The following is a 20,089-nucleotide window of genomic DNA, read 5'->3' as shown; positions in this document are numbered from 1 at the left end:
AGTCAGTACTTTTATTCATATACCTTTTTTGTTTAGCCTGTGATGCCTATATGGGCTTGGTTTAGTAAGATAGAAGACTAGCAACCACATATCGATATATATAACGTAAGCGAAAAGGCTCAACGAGCCCACATATCGCAATGACAATAGCTTTTGCAGGACGCGTACTCCGTAATGTATGTAATTATTTGACTTTGTATCCGACCCTACCTAAATTTGACGTCTTTCTCTCTCTCCCGCTCGCTCGTGATCTCTTTGCTCGTTGTCTCTCTATTCTACTGAGGCGTTCCTATTCCATTCCCATTCCAAAACGCGCTAAACGGTCGGCACATGTTAAATGCATATCATGCAGTCCCATCCCCCCCGGTCGCTGGGGCCGTTGTCTCCTGTGCTTTCTCGCTCCACGGCCGCAGCAACCACGCCCCGTCCAGAGTACCCCCCTCCTGCCCGTCTTTAGACGGATCGGCACTACTACTGCTGCTGTTGCTGCTGCTACCACTAAAAAGCTCCCGGGGCGTCCACGCCGGCCGCGCCACGCTGGCCCGCGCCACCTCGCAGTCAAAGTTGATGTCGGCGATCAGCGCCTCGAGCCCCGCGTAGTCCTTCTCCTCGCGGATGAAGCCGGCGATGAGCAGGCGCATGGGCGCGCCGTAGAAGTCGGCCGCGAAGCTGTGGAGCACGTGCACCTCGGCGCTGCGCACCGTGTTGCGGTAGAAGGGGTTGTACCCGATGGACATGACCATGGGGTAGACGGTGAAGCCGTTGTTGGTGGTAGTGGATGGTGTTGCTGGGGAGGCAGGCAGCTGCAGCGATGCCCAACCAAAGTACACGCCCGACTTGAAGTCGGAGATCCACGGCGTCGCCGACGCGTCGACGGGGAGGTTCGCCGTCGGGATCCCGAGCTCTTTGGACCCGCGCCCGAAGCCGCTGATGACGCGCCCTTCCATGCGCAGCGGGAACGGCGGCTCCGGCCCGCTTGCTGGGCCGATAATCGACGGCCGGCCCGGGGTCGGAGGGGCGGCGGCTGCGGCTATGACGGATGCGGGGGTCGCCATAGTCTTGTGGGGTTTGTCTTATTTTTTTTTCTTTTCTTGGCTTTCTTTCTCTCCGTGTGTATACGTGACCTTGGACGCAGATAAAAAGAAAGGCTTTGGCTGTTCCCTTTTTCGACTTTTCCGCACTGGAAGAAAACAAGGCGAATTATGCGGTCCTTCTAAATGTGTGGTGAGTAATAGCTTGGTGTAACTTGCACTAAGATCTCTCGCTCAAAACCGTGTGCTGGGAATAAATGATGAATCAGGTAGGACGGTAACCAACGAATATGACAGACGGCGTGAGGGTGTGGCAGTTGCACTATTGAAGGCACCGACGGCGGGGTAGTGGGGTTGAGTGTAAATCTGGGGTCTAGGGGTCGCTGATAAGATACATACTTACGATAGCACAGACCAATGGTTATTATCCGTACAGTACTGATAACTCAGTAACACGTATTCGTTTACCGTAACGTGCCGTAGAGTGTTCGGCCGGGCTAGAGCCGAACCTTGCCGGTGGTTTGCCCGAGCCACCTGCTCCGTCTGATCTAGAGCAGCAGACGGGCTACGCCGACACAGCCAGTGGCTACTGTCGCACAGAGCCGGTACCGCTGAGTGCGGAACGACCTCTATTTTACAGAGGATCAGGCCATTTAGGTGTAATTACGAGGGAGCAAGCTTCGAACCTTAGGTAATCAAAAAGCCAGAAACAGCAAACTATTCTCAAGTATTCCAAATAGCAGGATTAGGCCACGTAAGTGTACCACGTCTTGAACGCAAGAAGTAAGCACTTAAATGCGAAGTTGAAGTCTGAGAATTATTTACATACCTACAAAAAGACCCCCGATTCTCCTTTGAGCAGGCTCCATCGCCGCCGTACTGCTACTGTTGAGTGAGGTGTGTGCTCACCAAATAATGAGCTCCCAAATAACACCGTACAGGAACAAAACAATTACCCACCCCTTCTGTTTCCCTCTGAAGATACAGCTGACCCCTTCCTCCCCGTTTCTCTCTATTCCTTCCACTCGTTCCTTCCCAACCTTACAATGTCGCGCTGCTCGACCACCCAGAACTTGGACGGCGCCTTGCCCTCAGCGGCGAGTTGTGCCGCATGTACAGCGGCGCGCGCGATGACAACAGCATCCTGGCCCACGGCATCCGCGGCGCCCTGACCAAAGACTTTGCCAAGGCCGTGCACGATCCCATTCAAGAGACTGCCGCCCGTGTGCGGCTTCTCGCGATCGCCCACGATCAGGCCCGGGCGCAGGATGATGGCGGTGTCGAACCCGGCAGCCTCGATGGCGTCCTCGACGCCGTTCTTCATGCGGCCGTACGGCGCCTGGATGAAGCCCCGCGTGCCGGCCGAGCTGATGAACACAAAGGTGCACACAGCCGGCAGAGCCTTGGCCGCCTTGGCCAGCTCTACGTTGAGGTCGTGGTCGATCTTCCACTGGTTCGCGATGCCGCCGGCCGCGGCCCTCGTCGTCCCCACGGCCGAGAAGACGGTGGTCGGCGCGGGCGCGAGAGAGGACAGCTGCGACGCCCACTGCGTCGTGTCTTCTTCGACCACGGCCTGGAGCTTGGCCCCCGTGTCCTTGGGCGCCCGCCGCGAGATGGTCTGCACCGTGCTGGCGAGCGTCGGGTAGTTGCCCGCGAGGAGCGTCGACAGGATGTTAGAGCCGACGAGGCCCGTGCTGCCGAACAGCGCGGTGACGCCGGTGATGTTAGTGGTGGCTGCCATGATGTTATGTGTGAAACGCAGCGGCGGAGGGTTGTGTTCAAGTGTGTTGCAGCACTGAAAGAGCACGGGATGATTGACAAGTGCGTATTTCCTTCCAGATTCGGAACGACCGTTTTTTCCCACAAACTGATCGCCGCTAGAAACCTGCTAACGTAGCAATGCGACAAGACGGGTGAAGTTATCGTTAGGTAGTCAACAGCAACCGAGCTCGGGTTAATAGTCTCGAATAATCGAGGGGCGGTTACAAACAAGAAGTTCGGAATACCGTCCCTGACTTAGCCGTAGAGGCGGGGATTTAAAGACTCCGAGGCTGCGGAAGGGGCGGTAATCTGCCACCTTATTTTCTCCGGCGTCGCGATTCGAGACAACAGCTGATTACGTATCTCTTCACGCATGCTGCATGGTCGGTGTCACAGAACAGATATCCCAAGCCGGGGCCACGAAGGTACACACAGCGCTACCAGCGATAAGGTCGAGGTGTTCACTTTTGGATTTTTTGGGATGCTTGACATCTATGTCAGAGAGCATTCATAAATCCGATGTATAACGGAACGTCTTGGCTTCCATAGCTGTTGATGGTTGCCTTAGGTAGAATTGAAGGTTTCACCTGCAGCCTTTGCGAGAAGGGTACTGTGTACGATGGGTAGTGGAGATGTCCACCTTCAGCGAGCCTGTCTCGCCTTGTCACGCACAATCATCGCGTCATCGCCTGACCTCTGTAGTACTCAGAACATGGCAACTTCTTAGTGCAGTATCCGCCTGAAAGTCAGAGCCGCCGACCCTAACCCTAACCCTCAAACAGCACGCTACCTCATCTCAACTCCACACCAAAAACAAAACACATCCACTCGAAAAGGACAATATAAAAGATCATTAAAATCCTAATAAAAAAGGTGAAAAAAATACAACAATAGGGTTTTGCTGGCCGCCACCGACCTAACTACTGATCTGGCCCTCATTGAATTGTCTATGGGAGAGCGGACGGGATCCCGAATTTTCCTATGAGCCCTGGTCGTAGGTGTAAAGTATGCCGAATTTGGAAGCCTTGATGAGTTCCGGAAAATGGGATAATCTCGTAGGTCACTCGTATACCGAGGCGGGGGTTAGATGATGGCGGCCAATGCTCTTGCATCTGCATATAGCTGTATTATTTCGAGTCATATAGAAGCAGTTGGCTAGACATTACTAGACGCATAGCATAATGACTATACTGTATCCAAGTGTCGTATGTTGATAGACTTGACATGGTTCGGTAGGTAAGGTACAATACGTACGACTATCAGTCCAGACATACGTACAAATAAATCAATCCAGACCACCCAAAAAATGCATGAGCCCGAAGTAACCAGCAGGCGCTGAGAGGCTAGCCAATAATATAAGGATAAGGGAATGTCACGGGGTATGGTGCCATTTCGATAATGTGTTTGTCTTGGTATGTTATGTATGGTGAGCATGTGTGATGATGATCAGACCCAAGGTACCGATTACTATTAGAGCCCTCCTCCATGGAAACGTGTTAAGAAACAACCTGCCCCAAGCCACCGTCACGCTCTATTACAACTCTAAAAAATGAGGATAACAACGTTGTAAGCACGCAATCTCTCAAAAAAGCTTAGGTTCCGGCTATGGCTCGGCTTGTCGCTTCTGACTTGGTCGGCCGTTGGCCTCAATCGTCTATGGCAGTTTCTTTCTTCATACCTCTAATAATTATGCCTTGACAGAATAAAACCTCTTGAACATGGCGTCGACGCTATCAAGATAATACGTCCCTGGGGCAATGGTAGAGGCATCACCCTGGGGCTTGAAGTCCTTTTGGAGATGGGCCTGCTTCCTCAGATCGCACATCTAATCGACCCGTTAGCAACCAAATCCAAAATAATCGAGCATCGCTTGAGAAACTTACAGCATCGTATGTCTCGGGGGGCACAGCCCGTCTCGCAACCAGTCTATTGGGGATATCCAGCACACTCGAGATTTCCTCGGTGCTACCAACAACGCGGAAGGAGCAGAAGCTGGCGGCAAGGCCAGAGCCGTAGCTGAACAGACCTAATCGCTTTCCCTGGAGCGTGGCGCTGTCGATGTGGGAGAGCAAGCTGACTAGACCACCCCAGACGCTGGCGCAGTACATGTTGCCACACATGGTAGCGACCTGGATGCCGGGGTTGACGCGCTCCTGGAAGCGCTTCTTGGTAAGGGTCATGAATGTCTTCTCGACCACCTTATCAGTCAGGGACGTCTCGTAGTCCATGTCGCGAACCTCGGGGGGAACATCAGTGAAGGCCGGGCTCTCGGGGTCAGCAAGATAGTCGTGGTACAAGAGACGGGCATACGACTTGGCCACCAGCTTGCATGTCGGGGCGTGGAAGGCCAAGTAGTCGAAGCGATCCAGGGGTGTCTTGTTCAGAACTCCCTGGGGGCCGCTGCCGTTGGCATGCCCGTTGGCGCCCTTGGTGAGCAGGGCCTCGCGCTTGGAGTAGGCAGTGTAGGCGGCGTCGAGCGCCTTGGTGTAGCAGTTGACCGAGTAGTGGCCGTCAACATATGGGTACTCGCTCGTCAGGTCGGGCTTGTAGAAGTCGTAGGCGTGCGCCATATACGAGCCTCGCAGACCGGGCTCCGCGACAATAGGGGCATTAGGCCCGACAAGGATTGCAACGGCGCCAGCGCCTCCCGTGGGACGTGCGTTGCCCTTGGCATAGAGTGCAATGTCTCCAGCAACGACAATGGCGTCCCGCCCATCCCAAGCCGACGACTCAACCCAGTTGACGGCGTTGAAGAAGGCATTAGTACCGCCATAGCACGCATTCACCGTGTCGACGCCCTCGATGTTGGTGTTGTCGCCAAACAGCTGCATCAAGACCGACTTGACCGACTTGGACTTGTCCAGTATGGTCTCGGTGCCGACCTCGAGGCGGCCGATCGAGTTGGGGTCGATGTTGTAGTTCTTGAGGAGCTTCGAGACGACGGTCAAGGAGAACGAGTAGATGTCTGGCAGCAGGGGGGTGCCCCGCGCTATCAGCCCCTGATCTAAGAACGAGAGCGGCCGTTGCTGGCCCGACCCGTTCACACGCCCAATACGAGAGGGGCGAGGAGCCAAAAACAGAGGAGCGGGGCCACGGCGACTTGGAATGGGGAGGTGAGTAGCAAACACTGACCCTCACGATCGTCGCAGAAGCTCATCTTGGTCTGGCCGAGGCCAATTGTGTACTTCCCGGTGCTAACGCCATCGAACTTCTCGAGTTCGGATTGCTCCACATACTGCAAGAGCAATTGGTTTCTGTCAGCGATGTCGGCGCAGAACGGCGCAGGATGGCGGGGCGCCTTCGCTCGCGGCGCCAAGCAGCCACGGCAAGCGCAGCAGCGGAACGCACCTGGCTGGGGAAGTAAATCTCAATGGCCTTGATGCCGATGTTCTGGGGACGAGTAGCCATGGTGGGCGAGTAATTGGTGTTTTTTGGCAGGTGATCGAGAGTATAGGAAGGTTGTGGCGGTCGTGGGAAGAGAGAAAAAGGGAGGGAATGGGTCGATGCACGGGTTCGTCTTTGGGAATCAAAGAGGGCAGTAAATAATGTTAGCGTCGTCCCAATGTTTTTTTTTTGGCGGCCATTCACCGCCGTTTGGGGCTTTGTGGATTAGACCAGTGCCCGTGGTCAGGGGTTCAACCCCCCATCTTAGGTGCCAGCATGCATATCTAGCCCCTCAATAGGGGCCGTACTATTGCGGGGGGCTGAAGTTGGACGGATGTGCATTGAGCATATCAGAGTGACTGATGGGCGTGTAGACGCACATACCTGACTTTTAATCACAGCTGTGGGCAGCACAAGCGTCGGTAGGTTGGTTGTCTTTGTCGGTGAAGAAAGAATCTGGCGGGTGGCGGAAGAGAGGGCGGGCAGAAGAGGTAGAAGGGAAACGGTTGGCGTTGAGGACGACGGGATTTGGGGGGGGGGCATCCACGAGCGAGGATTGGGCGGGAGCGTACGAGGTTCAAATAGAAAATCCAGAACACACACCGTAACAAGGGAACAATGAGAAAACGAGCCCAAGAACAATACCAAGAGCGTCTCCAGTCCAGAATCCCAGCCGAACTCGGAGGGGCGAGGAAGAACTAGCAGTGAGGTATGGATCGCGACGGGAGCAAGGGGAGTCCAGCGGAAGGCAGTGACGGCGTATCCCGACCGAAGCACACGACACCTCAAGAATTGTTTACAGTATAAATTAAACTAATCGCATTACCTTAGTTAACTTGGACCAGGCATGTTTGATGGCTCAGTATCCACAACTCTGTTGCATTTGACACTCGGTGGCACTTTACTGCCCGATATATGTAAGGTATCTATCTTCCTTCCTAGGTCTGCTTGCAGGAGCTAGGTTGACCTCTGTCTTAGGTAGTTGTCCCGCCCGTCCCGCAACCTTCTTGACTGCGTTAGATGCAGATGCTAGTGTCGCGTGTGCAACGCACCGTACGAGGGAAAAAGCGACAGCACTCCAGGCGAACCGCCATTGCCACGCCACAGATGCCAAGAAAAACAAAGGAGTTACGGGAGGAGATAATAAACGAAATGAGAGAACTGTGGTTTCGGGCGGTTCTCCTCTGGGCCTTTGGGCAGTTGCGCGTCTGGTGACGCAAGATGGCCAGCCTCTCCCGCCTTGGATCATATGAATGTAGACCCTGTTTCTTGCACAGCCCGCCAAGGTACCCATCCAGAATCTGTCTGTCTCGCCATGGAGATAGAGGCCCGTTCCGGTGTAGATGGCGACGACAGTGGAAGCACGGTTATCGTTATTACGCGGGCGGTGAGTATCCCATGCTTTGCTGGCCAACAAGAACAAAATCAGGGTCGAGCATTCTGTTCGGAATTCAATATGTGATCTTGTGTAGCGTCGGTGTTGTGTGGCGGGGGGTGGGCTTGGAGCAGGGCTTTTGGATTCTATTCGCCAGATTGCCATACACCGCTGCAGGAACCGTTTGCCATCCCACCATCTCAGCGACTTTGAAGATAGTTGTGATCTTGGGGGTATGTAAGTAGCTCCGATCGTGGAGGACGCTAGAACAATAACCCATACTAAACGCACCTTAAGTTCCAAACACTTACAGCTCCCTCCGCCCCCCAATTCGCCGGGGTACCTCTACACTAGTTGGACTTGAGACACGCGTCGTCCTCTTCTTTAATCTCCCGCAAGTCCATTGTGTTTGTTGCCCATGAATGGCGAGAAATTTAGGGTTTGAACTCGAGTTCTGGCAGTTGATACAGTGATCAAGGGTTCAAGACCAGCAATCGGAATACCCCCCCTTTCGCCCCATTAATGGAGATCCCTTCTATGGAGTCACTTGATCTGATAAAGATGTGCCTCCACAAACATGGAGACACTCCATTTTTAGAGGCTCAGTTGATCTGATAAAGATTTACCTCCACTAATATGGTGACACTAAAATGGGCGAGGATCTGATCACAGGCTTGGACCAGATTGGCTCAACCTATTGATAAATATGGGCCTGTTGGAGTTTTCAGGGTTAGCAGTGAGGGCCCCAAGGGTTAGCCATGTAACTTGTGAGTATGCCGTCTCGCATCGAATTTTCTCTCGGGAAAGAAATCCCAGATTTTATATGCGGGAAATATCAGAGATCGTCTCTGTTTATTAGCCTTTACCGGAACGATAGCTCCATAACCATTGGCTTTTGAAATGGAGCCAGTTCAATGCCGGGGATTCGTCAAGTGAGGGCATACATTTCCATTCAAACCTTTCTAAAGCTTACAACACCAAATTTCCATGAAACTATCCTTCTAGAATTGAAATACGAATAATCGCCCCAAGTCAAGGGATCTATCGTGAATCTCTCCAATTTCTCAGTCTTCAACTCACCGATCGGGGCACCAATATCACTTTGACCCCCACTCAAACTCGCAGTATTGGAGAATCTCTGTCTACGACATCATTATTCATACACTCCAAGATCAAGCACCAGGAAAAATAAATGTCAGAATATATATAATCTTTATTTTTTAGGGGTGTGCCTATAAGTATAAGTGTATCCGTCATGACGAATGCAAGAAATCAAAAAGCAAGACCTCGCCCTACGCCCGCCAATGCAAACCCAAACCAGGCTCTAATGTTTAAGAGACAACCAGTCCATATTTCCCCATGAACCGTGAACCAAAAAGGGGGGATAAGTAAAAAAGAAAACCCAGGGGATGGACCTCCTCCGGACACAGTTCCCAAAACGCCATAACATGCTATCTCTCTCTCTCAGCCTTAAGCTCCTGCCATACTTTTATCCGTTCATTCGTAACATCATTGGCGTGCACCGGTTAGTGCGAGCCATAGCCAGAATCGCCGCCGGGTGTCTTCGCACCAGGAGAGTTGGCATCGACGATGACATCATCCTTTGCCTTGACTGCGTCGATGGTGACAGTCGGGACCTCGAGCTTGGGCTTGGAGGCGGCGGCGTCTTCTTCCGCCGGCTTTGTCTTGTCGTCCACGGCAGCCGGGGTAGCGGCGGCGGCAGTGGCAGTGGCAGTAGCCTCAGCGGTAGCCTTCGTCTCCTCCTTGGTTTCCTCAGTCTTCTTAGTCTCCTCAGGCTTCTTGATTTCATCCTTCTTGGCCTTCTCCTTCTTAGCCTTCTCCTTCTTAGTCTTCTCCTTCTTAGACTTCTTCTTCTTCTTCTTCTCGGCTTCCGAATCTGAGGCAGACGCAGAGTCTGAGTCGTCCTCGGACGAGTCCGAGTCAGAATCAGAGTCAGAAGCATCGCTGCCCGCGCTCTTCTTGCTGCCACTCTTGCGACGAGACTTCTTCGACTTCTTAAGATCTTTCTTCGTCTTCTTCTTCCCGTCCGTATCCTTGTCCTCCTCTTCCTTCTTCTTCTCTTCCTCCTCCTTCTTCTTGGCCTCCTCTGCCTCCTTCTTAGCCTTCTCCTCGGCCTCACGCTTGTCCTCAGCCTCCTTCAGCTCCTTCTCCTTCTTCTCCTTGCGTGTGTCCAAGACCCATTGCTCGGCTCCCTCGACAGCAGCCTCTGGTTTGCGCTTGTTCTTGAGCAGGTATCCCTGGAGCTCGGCCGGACTGAACTCATGCGCGGGGATCTTGGCTGAGAACTCGACCGACAGGCGCTCGACCTTGGCAACGATCTCGTCCCTCTTCCGGGTCGCCTCGGCAGCGTCATTGGCTTTCTTCTGCTCGTCTTCGGGATTGAAGCGCACCACCTTCTCGCCATGAACCTTGGATGGCGGGGCATCATCACCCTCGAGAGGAGCGAAGATGGCGCGGAAGATGGACTCGATCATCTGAGAGTCGGCTCTGTCGAACTTGACAATCATGTCCACTCGACCAGGTCGGATCAAGGCTTTGTCGAGCTTCTCGAGGTGGTTGGTGGTCATGATCAAGACACGGCCTTCCTGCGAGGCGACGCCGTCGAGGATATTGAGCAGACCAGACAAGGACAGCCGGCCAATGGGCGGGGTCTGGACGGGAGCGGCCGGAGTTCCATTCTTGTTGACCTTACGCTTCGGTGGTTCGTCGGCATCGGCGCCGTCTTCGCTCGGAGTGTCATTCTTAGCATCCTCTCTAGTGTGTGTGAGACCGGCGGTATCGATATCCTCGAGAAGCACGACACAGCGCCGAGGGAGTTCTGCAAAGAGGGACGCAAGGTTCTCCTCACTAGCGCTCACCGAGCTCAGGCTGACAATGTAGATGCGCATCTTGAAGAAACCGGCAAGTGCCAAGCTGAGCGAAGACTTTCCGGTTCCGGGAGGGCCATAGAGCAGATAGCCGCGACGGTAGGGGATACCGCGGTTTGAGTACCATCTCCGGGTGGCCGGATTGAGGTAGTCGGTGACGTCATCGATCAGGTCCGTCTTGACCTTGTCGTTCAGAATGACGGTTGAGAATGGGCGTGAGGTGCGCGCCATGCATCGCTGCCATGTCGCATCCGTGCTGCCGCTCTTGGTTGTGCCCCGGTAGATTAAAGTCTTGGCCTCGTCGCGCTTCAGGTAGGCCAGGCGTGCCTCGTGGAGGAGCTCTTTCAGGACCCAGGGATTGCGGCCAAAGCACGAAATGGAGATCTCCTCTCGCTCGCTGGCCACAAGAAACGAGGCCTGCTGCTGGTTCTGGATCCGGCGGAAGATAAGCAGGCGGTTCTTGTACCAGAACCAGTGACTGCCAAAGGTTGGCGTGTAGGCTAGCGCCTTCTTCTTCTTGGAGTCGGTGGTGGCAGTGGGATCCTCGTCGCCGCCGAAATCATCACCGTCATCGTCATCATATCGCCAGAGAAACCAGGAGCGAGAGTTCAGGTTGGTGTTGACGACGAAGCGGCGGGCGCCCTGGGCAAAGCGCTGCGAGGCCACCCAGGCCATCAGCATGTTGTAGATCTCATCGTCGGTCCGGATGTCGACGACGGACATGAGATGCGATTCCGCCAGGCCCCAAAAGTACTCGCTGAAATACCGCCAAATGAATGTGAAGGCACCGCACAGGAGGACTAGCGGTATATAGAGGTTCAGGTCAATGTGGAGGTACTTCTGAACCGCGTTGGAGAACATGGAGAAGCCGGGGAAGAAGAAGTCTAGCAGGACAGCTTGCGGGGGCGCTGCCATGGTTGGGATCGCCGACGCCGCTCCCCCGGTGGGAACGGTCGAGTCCGCCGCCATGGTGAGGGCCTCTAGAAGACCCATGATGGTGATAACGTCACGGAGACGGAGACGGAAAACGGCCAGCCTAGAAGATGGGAAGGGCGGTGATGGATGGGGTTGTGTGGAAGTACCGAGCTGCTACGAAGCTCTTGTCGCGCTTCCTTTCCGCCTACAGGAGAGGAATATTTGGTTGATGGATGAGGATTGTATTAGACAATCATGGGAAATCTGGGAGGAGGCGAAGGAGGGGTGGCGCGTGTGACTTTATATACATTCCATCCCTCTTCCATGGCCAGGCCCCCGAGTTCTGGGTCTGATGATGGCCTGGCAGGCTAGTCCCAAATGACATCGGGTACAGTACATGGCCAGCCCTTCCCCAGGCCAGGCCAGGTGAAAAGTGGACGGCAAGGCAGCAACACAGCATGACGAATGGGCGCTCCGATATGCGAGGCATCCCGAACTCGGGTGTGAGTGAGATGCTGCTGCTTAGCTACATCTGCGTTTTGCGGGAGTGGGTGTAGCTGCTCGCGAGCGGCGCGTCACCCACAGTACCAACTACCTACCTTACTTGCCCCCCATTCTCACACAGCCCGTTCGGCAATGTGATGCTGGTATGCCATCCCATGGCATGCAAGAAAGCACATTGGAAAGAGACTCGTCACGCGAACAATTGGGCGCTGCAGGCAATCCACCAGGGCCAAGGCGACAAGACCAGCAAGCTGGGATGTGGCTGACTTGACTGGCAGACGGGGAAAGAAGCTTGCCCCGCATCTCTCTCTGCCTTACGGGCACAGCATTAGTCCTTGGTGCTTAGCGTGAGACGGGGGCGCGGCCAGGGATCGCTTTCTTTAGCGTATTAGTCACTGGCCGTCGGTTGGCCTCACTGCCAATCCAGAGCCCAAGAAACCACTCCCGCCGACCAATCACTGGGCCCGTTTGGAGGATTGGCGTACCAAGAAAGTGTTGTCCTCTTTGCTGTTCCGTACGGGTGCGTACGAAGGAAGCAACTAGCAAGGTAAGGTGTCCGCGGGAATTGCTCATCCCGCCATTGTTGCGTCACAGGCCGCCGCGTATCATCAAACACGCTGTACAGAATTCACCCAAGTATACGATTCAAATACAAATTAAAAAAAATTTGAAAAATATGTCGTCGCTGGCGCGCGAGTCCTGGAAGATCGGGCATAGTAGGTAACTCAGATGGCGATCAATCAAGACCAGCCAAGCCGCCCTTCCAGTGTTCTATGGAAGGGTGGGGCCTCCTAGCGGGAGCCGTTTTCAGATGGCTGGTGCAAGGTTGGCTGTAAGGCGGTGAATAATTCCGAGAGGGCAAATGGCGCCACGGAGCCACAGAAATGGTGGGGTGAGCGGGGGAGGCGGACGCGCCGGCGACCCTGCGGCCTTTGCGGGATGCCTCATTGGACCAGTTGAGGCTCTGAGGGCCGCGGCGGTTTTCAAAACCTCCCATCAGCCAAACCAGAAACTATGGGCCCATTTCACTGACCGTCGATCGGATACCACCATTTCGCAAATTACTCTTGTTATGTTTCAAAGAGAGCCTGGAAGGCTGAAGATCATTTGTCTATCAATATCCATGATTTGAACCCTTGTCCACCATTTCCAGTGCTGTCGGTCCGAGTTGCCTTGCCACGTCCACAGTGGTACAGTACGACAGGACTTCAAGTCCTCGTCCTATGTGACTTTACTAACCCGTTTCTGAGATCTAACTAGATCGATTCACTCCTTCCCCTTGAGCTCAATTTGCAATAGCCTTCACGGTATGATGACTCTTCAGATTCTTCACATGCAGTCAGCACTTGGGCGGCAAGGAACCTGATATACGAGAATGGTCCTCATGGAGGCAAAATAATTACCAGATGGGTACTAGAAAGGAGGCGACCGACCGAAATCCACTTACAAATACCTAAATTTACCTCTTGCCCAGCCATTTAGGGTTATGACACCCAGCGGCGTCTGACCAGCGATAGGACCGACCGTCGACGGCCTAAGCAGGCGGCTCCCACCACCTACCGCATCGGATGCCCGGTCGCCTGGGGTGGTCAACGCAACGGTGGGGTGCCGAGTTTTCGGCAGGTTGGAGGTAGGATTCGTGATAAGATAGGACTGGTTCAATTAAAAGCGGGGCTCAACTGAGGAGCTTCCACCAGGAGGCCGTTGGATGCCCCTTTTTTTTACCGGACAGTTCCAATGGGCAGGATGTGCATTGGCGAATCAGCGCCTGGTCCATATATCTTTGAAAGTGCAGTGCCACAAGGCTGCCTCCGTCTTGAGATGTCACGACGATTCACGGCCAGTCACCCATGTCCAACCCCTCTTTCTGCCTGGGGAAGTTGCCCGTGGCACTCTGCCTGCCGTGCAGTGCAGTGCCTGCCTGACCCCTTCACCTCCCGTTCTATCTAGGGACTCAGTCCTTGCCCGCTTTCATCCCAGGCTCAGCCTTCCTTCTCAACAGATCTTAGATTAGTCGACCAGAGTTCCCGCCTTCTCTTACGACTTGCCAATTGAGGAGGACGCGTAAAACTTTAGCTTTGACGTGCCTCATTTGGTAGCAGACCGGGCTGCTCAGCCTCAGCCGCCTCAACCTGCAGCATGGCATGATAAACAAACTAGTCCCGGTCGGCAGGAAGTACTATGACGTGGGTATAACGGATCGACCAGTTGTCGAGCGAAGGACTTGGTTTTGCCGCGACTCAGCGTGATACTTTGACTTTGAGTTCAGCTCGCTCAGGGGTTGCGCCGGTGACTCACCGGGAAGTCCTCTGTCGAACGAACCCCGTATCCGTACTTTTGACACGCGTACGCGGAGTATATCGCATTCACATGTTCAAAAAGGGCTAGGAATGCCGTCTTTCTTTCTCGGTGAAGTTGCGGGGACAAGTGTCCACGATATGGCCAGGCCTGCCTAGACCCGCTCGTTTCTTGAAAAGAGATGCAATAATGCAAGGAGTGACCCGTCTTTTTCTCTCCTCGCGCTACTCCAAACCATAAATAACCATCTTCCTCGTGAAAAGCGAGACGATGTATGCTGTACTTGTAAACAGAATGGTTCACACTCTTGTCACAGTGCAACATTCACTCTTTGTCTGGAGAGCTTCGTATCTCATTAAACGGCCAACGACAAACAAAATCTCATCCCTTTCTACCTCATGAAACGACACGAGATAAGAAACCCCAAAGTAAAGTCTCGATAAAACGTTTTAATCCAAGCAACGTATGGTTTTGTTAAGATGAGTATCGCTCTCTGTCTCAACTGAGGCTCTGTTTTCGCCCCTTCTGCAACGGGACATAATCACGAGGCTAGTTCCGTCAAGATAGCCCAAATGATTGTTTCCAGAAGACTTCGTCTTTTTTTCTCCACTTCCCATCCTCCCTGTCAAAAGGCAGAGAGAGACGCTGTGACGCCAAGGTTTAATAAAAGCTGAATAGAATTGAAAGAACCCGAAGAGAAAATAGATACCAAGAAACGAAGAGGACAAGACAAAAACAAGAAACCTAAATGTAGTCCGCCTGTGTCGGAGTGCTTGCTGTTTTCGTGGTATAGATTTGTGAAGATAAGCGTGGTATTACATGTTTGCTGGCTTCAGCGCCAAAAAGAAAGAGAAAGAGAAAATTGAAACCGTCAATTCGTAAGACTCATACAACATGGTTGGGCACCGGATAAGCAATGAGTGAAACAACTAGCTTGGTTGTTTACCCAGTGAACACCTGAATGCCGTTCGGATCTCGCACAAAGTGGCCGTCAGCCTGAGGCGGTGGCGGTCCGGGCATCGGAGGCACGGGGCCAGCCATCCGGGGAGGAAAGCCATGCGGAGGAGGAGGCGGCTGGTGGTGAAACTGATGAAATGGTGGCGGCCCGCCGGGACCGCCGCCATAGACGGGCTGGAACGCGCCCGGAGGAGGTCCGCCGTGATAGGGAGGCATCATACCCGGGCCGGGGAAAGGACCGCCACCACCGCCACCCTGGTAGGCAAAGTCTTCCTCGACGAAACTTCCGTCGCTGCTGCCGTCGTCAAAGTCCTCCTCGTCTTCACTAGAGACGTGGGCCTGGTTTGGACGCCCCTTGGTCCACGGGTCAGGTCCAGGCGCACCACTCCGGTGCGATGATGAGCGGGAGCCCCTTCCGTTGGAAGAAGACGGCTTCTTTGGCTTCTTGGGAGACTGCGAGCCCTGGTCTGCGTAGTAGTACATGCCCCGGGACTCGATGAAGTAGGCCTCGAGGTTCTTTTTCCCGCTCGACCAAGAAGACCAGGACGAGGCGTTGCTTCTGGTCTCGAAGTCGTCGTCGTAAGTGGTCTCGTAGACTCTCACGCTCTTGACTTTCTTGGGATTCCGACAACAGAAGTAGAGCAAGGCGTTGACCGCCGGCGTGTTTGGAATGCGCTGATCTCTATACCGGGTGGAAGCCCCTGAGGCGCGGCTGGGAGACCTCGTCCATTCTGAGCCGGAGCTAGAGCTGCGGGAATGAACAGACATGGCGGGAGGCAGGAATTGGCGCGATGTTTATATAGTCGAGTTGAGTGGCGGGCTGTCTAGCACACGGCTGACAGATTTGCGGATCTGGGCACGAGGGTGGGAGAGGCAGTGTGGAACGAGCAGGACAAGTAATTGCCCCACACCGAGGTAGGTCTCCAAAGTGATACAAAGCTGCCAGGGGTAATATCTCCCAGCTTCGATTTGGAAGGGGCGACGATTTCGAGGCGAGCAAAGGGGACAGGGTTTAGGGAAGTTTACAGAGAAGAAAGGATCGGCGGGAAGAAGAAGGGCGTGGGCCCAAGATATGGGTTGTGCAAACATAGTCAATAGTCTGGATGCTCACCATGTATTATGTAGGTAAGCACGAAGCACAGCACAGGCGATTGTCCAGTCTGATGCTGAGTTGAGCTAGGTGGGCGGGCACAACGCTGCATGATGCATACATATTTTGGTTTCACGCGCAGGCTCCAGGGCCAAGAAGGTCGACAAGACGAGCGGCGACATTCCATTACGAATGGCCGATGGCCCGTGGATGGCCGGCCTGGCCTGCCAGCGCAGCACACGATCACCAAGAGTGTCTCTCATGCGGGTCGGTTTGCCAGGCTCACCGATGTCCCAAGGGCCTAGAGCCTCACGGTGCTGCCAACGAGCTTGATAGGCTGCGAGATGGTCGGGAAGCTACAGCCTGCCCGTCGTTTGGTTCACAAGCCGGGCGTCGGTCGATGGGCGATCGGCCTCTCAGGAGCAGGAGCCCCCCTCCCTTCCAGAACGCTCACCATATTAGGAATCAGAACAAGACGCGCCCTGCTTTGGGGATGGGCAACGGTGTGCTGCGTGATTTAGGGGCCCCAGGGCGATGCAGTTGGTGCTGAGTGCATCGCAGCTGCACTTTCGGGCGGTCAACATGCGGGTGCCCGCATTTGCCTTTTCTTGTTTTGCTGATCTCGTTGTCACTCTGTCCTCGTTCAGCTGTGTTTGGTCCCGTCTGCTCCGGAAATGTCCACATGGGGAATCAATTGCGCTGAGCTTGGGGCTGACTCGATAAGAGCGGAGATAATAGCACATCAGTTGTATTGCAATGTGTGATTAAAAACTCGAAGGCAGAAAATCACAGAATTTTCCCTAGTATTCTCATTCGGATCGGTATGAAATACCTCGGACCTGGAAAGGCTGCGTCGCCGCGGGGCACCCAGAAATCGAAGCGGGGCTTCAGGGCGCTAGAATCTGCAAACCAATCGAGAAGGAGGCACTCCATGAGAACTGAGAGGGCCTCCAAGCCTGGCCTTGGTCCTCTTCCGAGGACCTGGCGATCTTCATCCCAAGCATTTTCGCCAGCCAATGGCTGGCAAAGTCGGGCGTGAGGTGACACGGCGCAATAGAGCGGTGCTGGTGTTCTCAAAGTGAGGCTGCTGCAGCAGACCGATGTGCCGAACGCTCACCACCATCGACCAGCACCCGTCGTTCTTCCTGAGGTTCTCCGTAATGGCGGGCAGCCGTGGTGGTGGCTAGAACCTGGAAGGCTAAGGCGGGCTCGCGACAGTTGGCATCCACTCGTTTGATGCCATTTCTCGAGTCGCTCCAAATCACCCCTACAACCTTGGCGAGGAGATACCAAACCGGTAGGTAGGCTTTCGTGGGAAGCGACAGGTCGCCAGACAACCCCGCACTCGACCTGACAAAGAAGACTTTCAGGTCCCTTCCCTACACCGCACTAGAGCAAGTTCTCATCCGAGAAAAACTTGAGGCTTCAAAGAGGGGAATGCTCAAGGTATCAAGGAGTCGACCGTTTGGGATTCGTCAATTCCGGCATGAGTGATTGATGACTCCCAGCTTGGTCTATGCAAATTGGCTTATGATGGCGGGGCTGGACCGGGGCGGTGTTCTGCTGAGACTCGGCCACCTCTCCCAGAATTCTGTAGTGCAGTCAAGCCATGGTCGGGCTGCTGTTGACGCAATACGCCAAAGTCTCGATCTTTCAAGCTTTTCAATCTTCACATAGTGCTAACAAGGCATTGCCGAAGCCACTCGCAATTATGTCCAGTCCAATACCCCTATTTTCCCCGTTGCTTACAATCACCCTTTGAGGAACACAATCCTCAGGCTCTGAATTTCGAGTCGGGCTACTTTTATTTTCAAAACATTCAAACTTAAAACGAACCAGGGATTACGGGTCTTAAGTACGCTATACTTTTCAACAATCAACTGTAGGGTGGTTGTGTATTCCGTAGCACGTAAGTTGATACTGTTGTGGTCCCGCGATCATAGCGGTTTTAGGTAGTGCACAACGACGTGAGCAGCCACCTACAGTTGGTAGTAAAGGGGAAAACGTTCAGTAAACAACTTCCCGTGATCTCCAGTCACGACCTAACAGCAACAAACTCAGATAAATGAATCAGTAGAAACTTCCCGTCGCAGGCTGTCCCTAGTCCCACATTCGATGTGAGTGCAGCCCATGAAAATTTCAGGGAAGTGACGGATTGACAAACTATCGAGGCTCGGCTCGCTCAGCCGGAAGTGGTACGTGTATATACTCCAGATCCTTTTTAATTATAGAATATCCGTATCCCGTCATCATATGCCATGCGGTGTGAGCAATAAGCGGGGATTTCACCCGCCCGTTCTCGGTTCGGGCAAGTTGCTGCTTCGGGCCCGGAGGGTCTAGAATTCTAGATGACTAGAGGTGGTAGCAATAGCAAGGAGAATGCACCCCACAATCTCATAAATCGAAGAGAGACGGACCGCGTCTCGCTTGCAATATTCTCTCAAGCCCTGTGTCACAGCCTTTTCAGGTTCTTTTAAACATTGCCGGCACTACACTTGGAGTTCAGCTTCATGAAGCAGACCAGCCTGAGTTGTTGCTTCGACCGCGTCGCACACCAACCAAGGGGCGTTGTTTCATTGTAGACGCTAAACTTTAAACTCGACTGCACATCCCCGCCTTCATCCCCTGAGCGTGCATTCAAGGAAAGGGAAGCCCCCGTATTTATCTAGGCTTCGCATTGACAGTCCGGGCAACAACAGGCACCTCAGTTAGCCGTTTCTAAACGAGGAGAGGTGGTGCCTTTCCTTACTCCTGAGTCCTGAGGAGTGAGGCAATTGCTAGACATATCAACCTAGCTATGAGCAAGGTCCTGGGGAGCAGATGGTCACACCACTGCAACTGCTGCCCGTAGGTACGAACCCAAGGCCCTTTCGACCACAGACTCGATTGAATCCGCTCCCGATTGCGCAATGTGGTGCGCTTTCTAGATATGCTCCAATTCGCCAGAGTATAGGGTCTGGTCAGCCATTTCGGCTGTCTTGTCGTGCTCGGGGGGCTGCTTCCAGTTTGGGCGTGCTGTCTACAGGCTCAAATCGACCGACGAATCTTAGGTCCGGGACAAATTGATTTCCTGCGGGCGATAGATTATGGAAGCTGCCGAGGCCAGGCTCGCCTGGCTCGCCTGGCCACCGGAGCTTTCCATGAGTAGGTAGGCGTCGGGTGTGTAGGTCTGGAAGTTGGTGGACTGTGCGGTACCATCTGCGCCCGAGGGCCAGTAGCCGTGACCTCGAGCGTAGAGATGGCCATCGTCAACAGCTTGCCTGCCATCCTCCCTCGTCGTTCGGGCGAGATGGGATGGTGCAGAGATTCGGTATCACGCCGCCAACCTCAGATGAACACCTACCTACCTTACCTAGGTAGGTAGTTGCTGCCGGCGACCGGTGCTGCCCTAAGAACGAAAGCCGATGGGTTTGCCAGCGGAGAACAGAGTTGAAGCGATGGCAGACGACCTGGAGGATCCGCTCCTGGTGGCTCCCGGTCGCGCCAGCGAGCCCGCTTGCGATGGCGGGTGATGGCGGCACCTCTGGACACTGCCGGGCTTTGGTCTAGGGTTGCGCGGGAGTGATGGCGGCGGGCGAATCTGGATGAGATCCGAGAGTGGATCGATGGGTAACCTAGCGCTTTAGAATCCCTGTTGCAACAAACGTGCCTCAAGCGTTGCCAAGTGATCCGACGGGCCAGCTAGCCTCTGTTAAGGGCGCAGGGGCTTCTCCACAACTAGCTAGCCCGCCAATGGGATGGCCTTGCCCCCCCAAATGCAAGTCCGGACTGGTCTAGTGGTGCAGCGGGGGGTGATGGTTCCTGGAAGGACAGGGCAGTCTGAGGACCTCCTTTAGCTGCTTTCTGTGTCATCCGGCTATTATCTCTGTCGCGCCGTGGTTAGGCT

At 54.1% G+C, this 20,089-nt stretch overlaps 5 protein-coding genes across 5 annotated transcripts; all 5 read right to left on the bottom strand.

Moving 5' to 3' along the window:
* Positions 1–153: 153 nt before the first annotated feature.
* Positions 154–1,391, bottom strand: B0T26DRAFT_722729 (uncharacterized protein). Its single transcript, XM_060442600.1, has one exon. It carries the CDS (start codon positions 1,053–1,055, stop codon positions 345–347), a length of 711 nt encoding a protein of 236 aa, XP_060293032.1. The 5' UTR covers positions 1,056–1,391; the 3' UTR covers positions 154–344.
* Positions 1,392–2,043: 652 nt separating this feature from the next.
* On the bottom strand, positions 2,044–2,772 carry B0T26DRAFT_653993 (uncharacterized protein; the record flags this gene model as incomplete). Its single annotated transcript, XM_060438506.1, has 1 exon — positions 2,044–2,772. One exon carries the CDS (start codon positions 2,770–2,772, stop codon positions 2,044–2,046), a length of 729 nt encoding a protein of 242 aa, XP_060293031.1.
* Positions 2,773–4,479: 1,707 nt separating this feature from the next.
* B0T26DRAFT_679101 (hydroxymethylglutaryl-coenzyme A synthase C terminal-domain-containing protein) lies at positions 4,480–6,200 on the bottom strand (the record flags this gene model as incomplete). Its single annotated transcript, XM_060440309.1, has 4 exons — positions 4,480–4,617; positions 4,676–5,757; positions 5,925–6,027; positions 6,141–6,200. The coding sequence occupies 4 exons, from the start codon at positions 6,198–6,200 to the stop codon at positions 4,480–4,482; spliced, it is 1,383 nt and encodes a 460-aa protein (XP_060293030.1).
* Positions 6,201–8,701: 2,501 nt separating this feature from the next.
* On the bottom strand, positions 8,702–11,693 carry B0T26DRAFT_420442 (BCS1 N terminal-domain-containing protein). The gene is made up of 2 exons (XM_060434909.1): positions 9,663–11,693; positions 8,702–9,329 (listed from the first exon to the last, which is right to left on the bottom strand). Exons 1-2 carry the CDS (start codon positions 11,430–11,432, stop codon positions 9,078–9,080), a joined length of 2,022 nt encoding a protein of 673 aa, XP_060293029.1. The 5' UTR covers positions 11,433–11,693; the 3' UTR covers positions 8,702–9,077.
* A 3,405-nt stretch (positions 11,694–15,098) lies between these two features.
* On the bottom strand, positions 15,099–15,881 carry B0T26DRAFT_679099 (uncharacterized protein; the record flags this gene model as incomplete). The annotated part of the gene is made up of 1 exon (XM_060440308.1): positions 15,099–15,881. One exon carries the CDS (start codon positions 15,879–15,881, stop codon positions 15,099–15,101), a length of 783 nt encoding a protein of 260 aa, XP_060293028.1.
* Positions 15,882–20,089: the final 4,208 nt, after the last annotated feature.

This window comes from Lasiosphaeria miniovina, assembly GCF_030549165.1.
Source record: "Lasiosphaeria miniovina strain SMH2392-1A chromosome Unknown B0T26scaffold_6, whole genome shotgun sequence".
NCBI classification, from domain to species: domain Eukaryota; kingdom Fungi; phylum Ascomycota; class Sordariomycetes; order Sordariales; family Lasiosphaeriaceae; genus Lasiosphaeria; species Lasiosphaeria miniovina.
The sequence above is the reverse complement of the archived record's forward strand: the minus strand, read 5'-3'. Positions and strand labels throughout refer to the sequence as shown.

What these genes read in the sequence shown, in the direction of transcription:
- B0T26DRAFT_420442 (XM_060434909.1), bottom strand. Translation starts at nt 11,432, where the DNA reads ATGGGTCTTCTAGAGGCCCTCACCATGGCGGCGGACTCGACCGTTCCC. An exon ending in AGGAGAAGGCTAAGAAGGAG is followed by an intron (nt 9,330 to 9,662) that starts GCAGAGGAGGCC and finishes GAGACTAAGAAG; the next exon opens with ACTGAGGAAACCAAGGAGGA.
- B0T26DRAFT_722729 (XM_060442600.1), bottom strand. Translation starts at nt 1,055, where the DNA reads ATGGCGACCCCCGCATCCGTCATAGCCGCAGCCGCCGCCCCTCCGACC.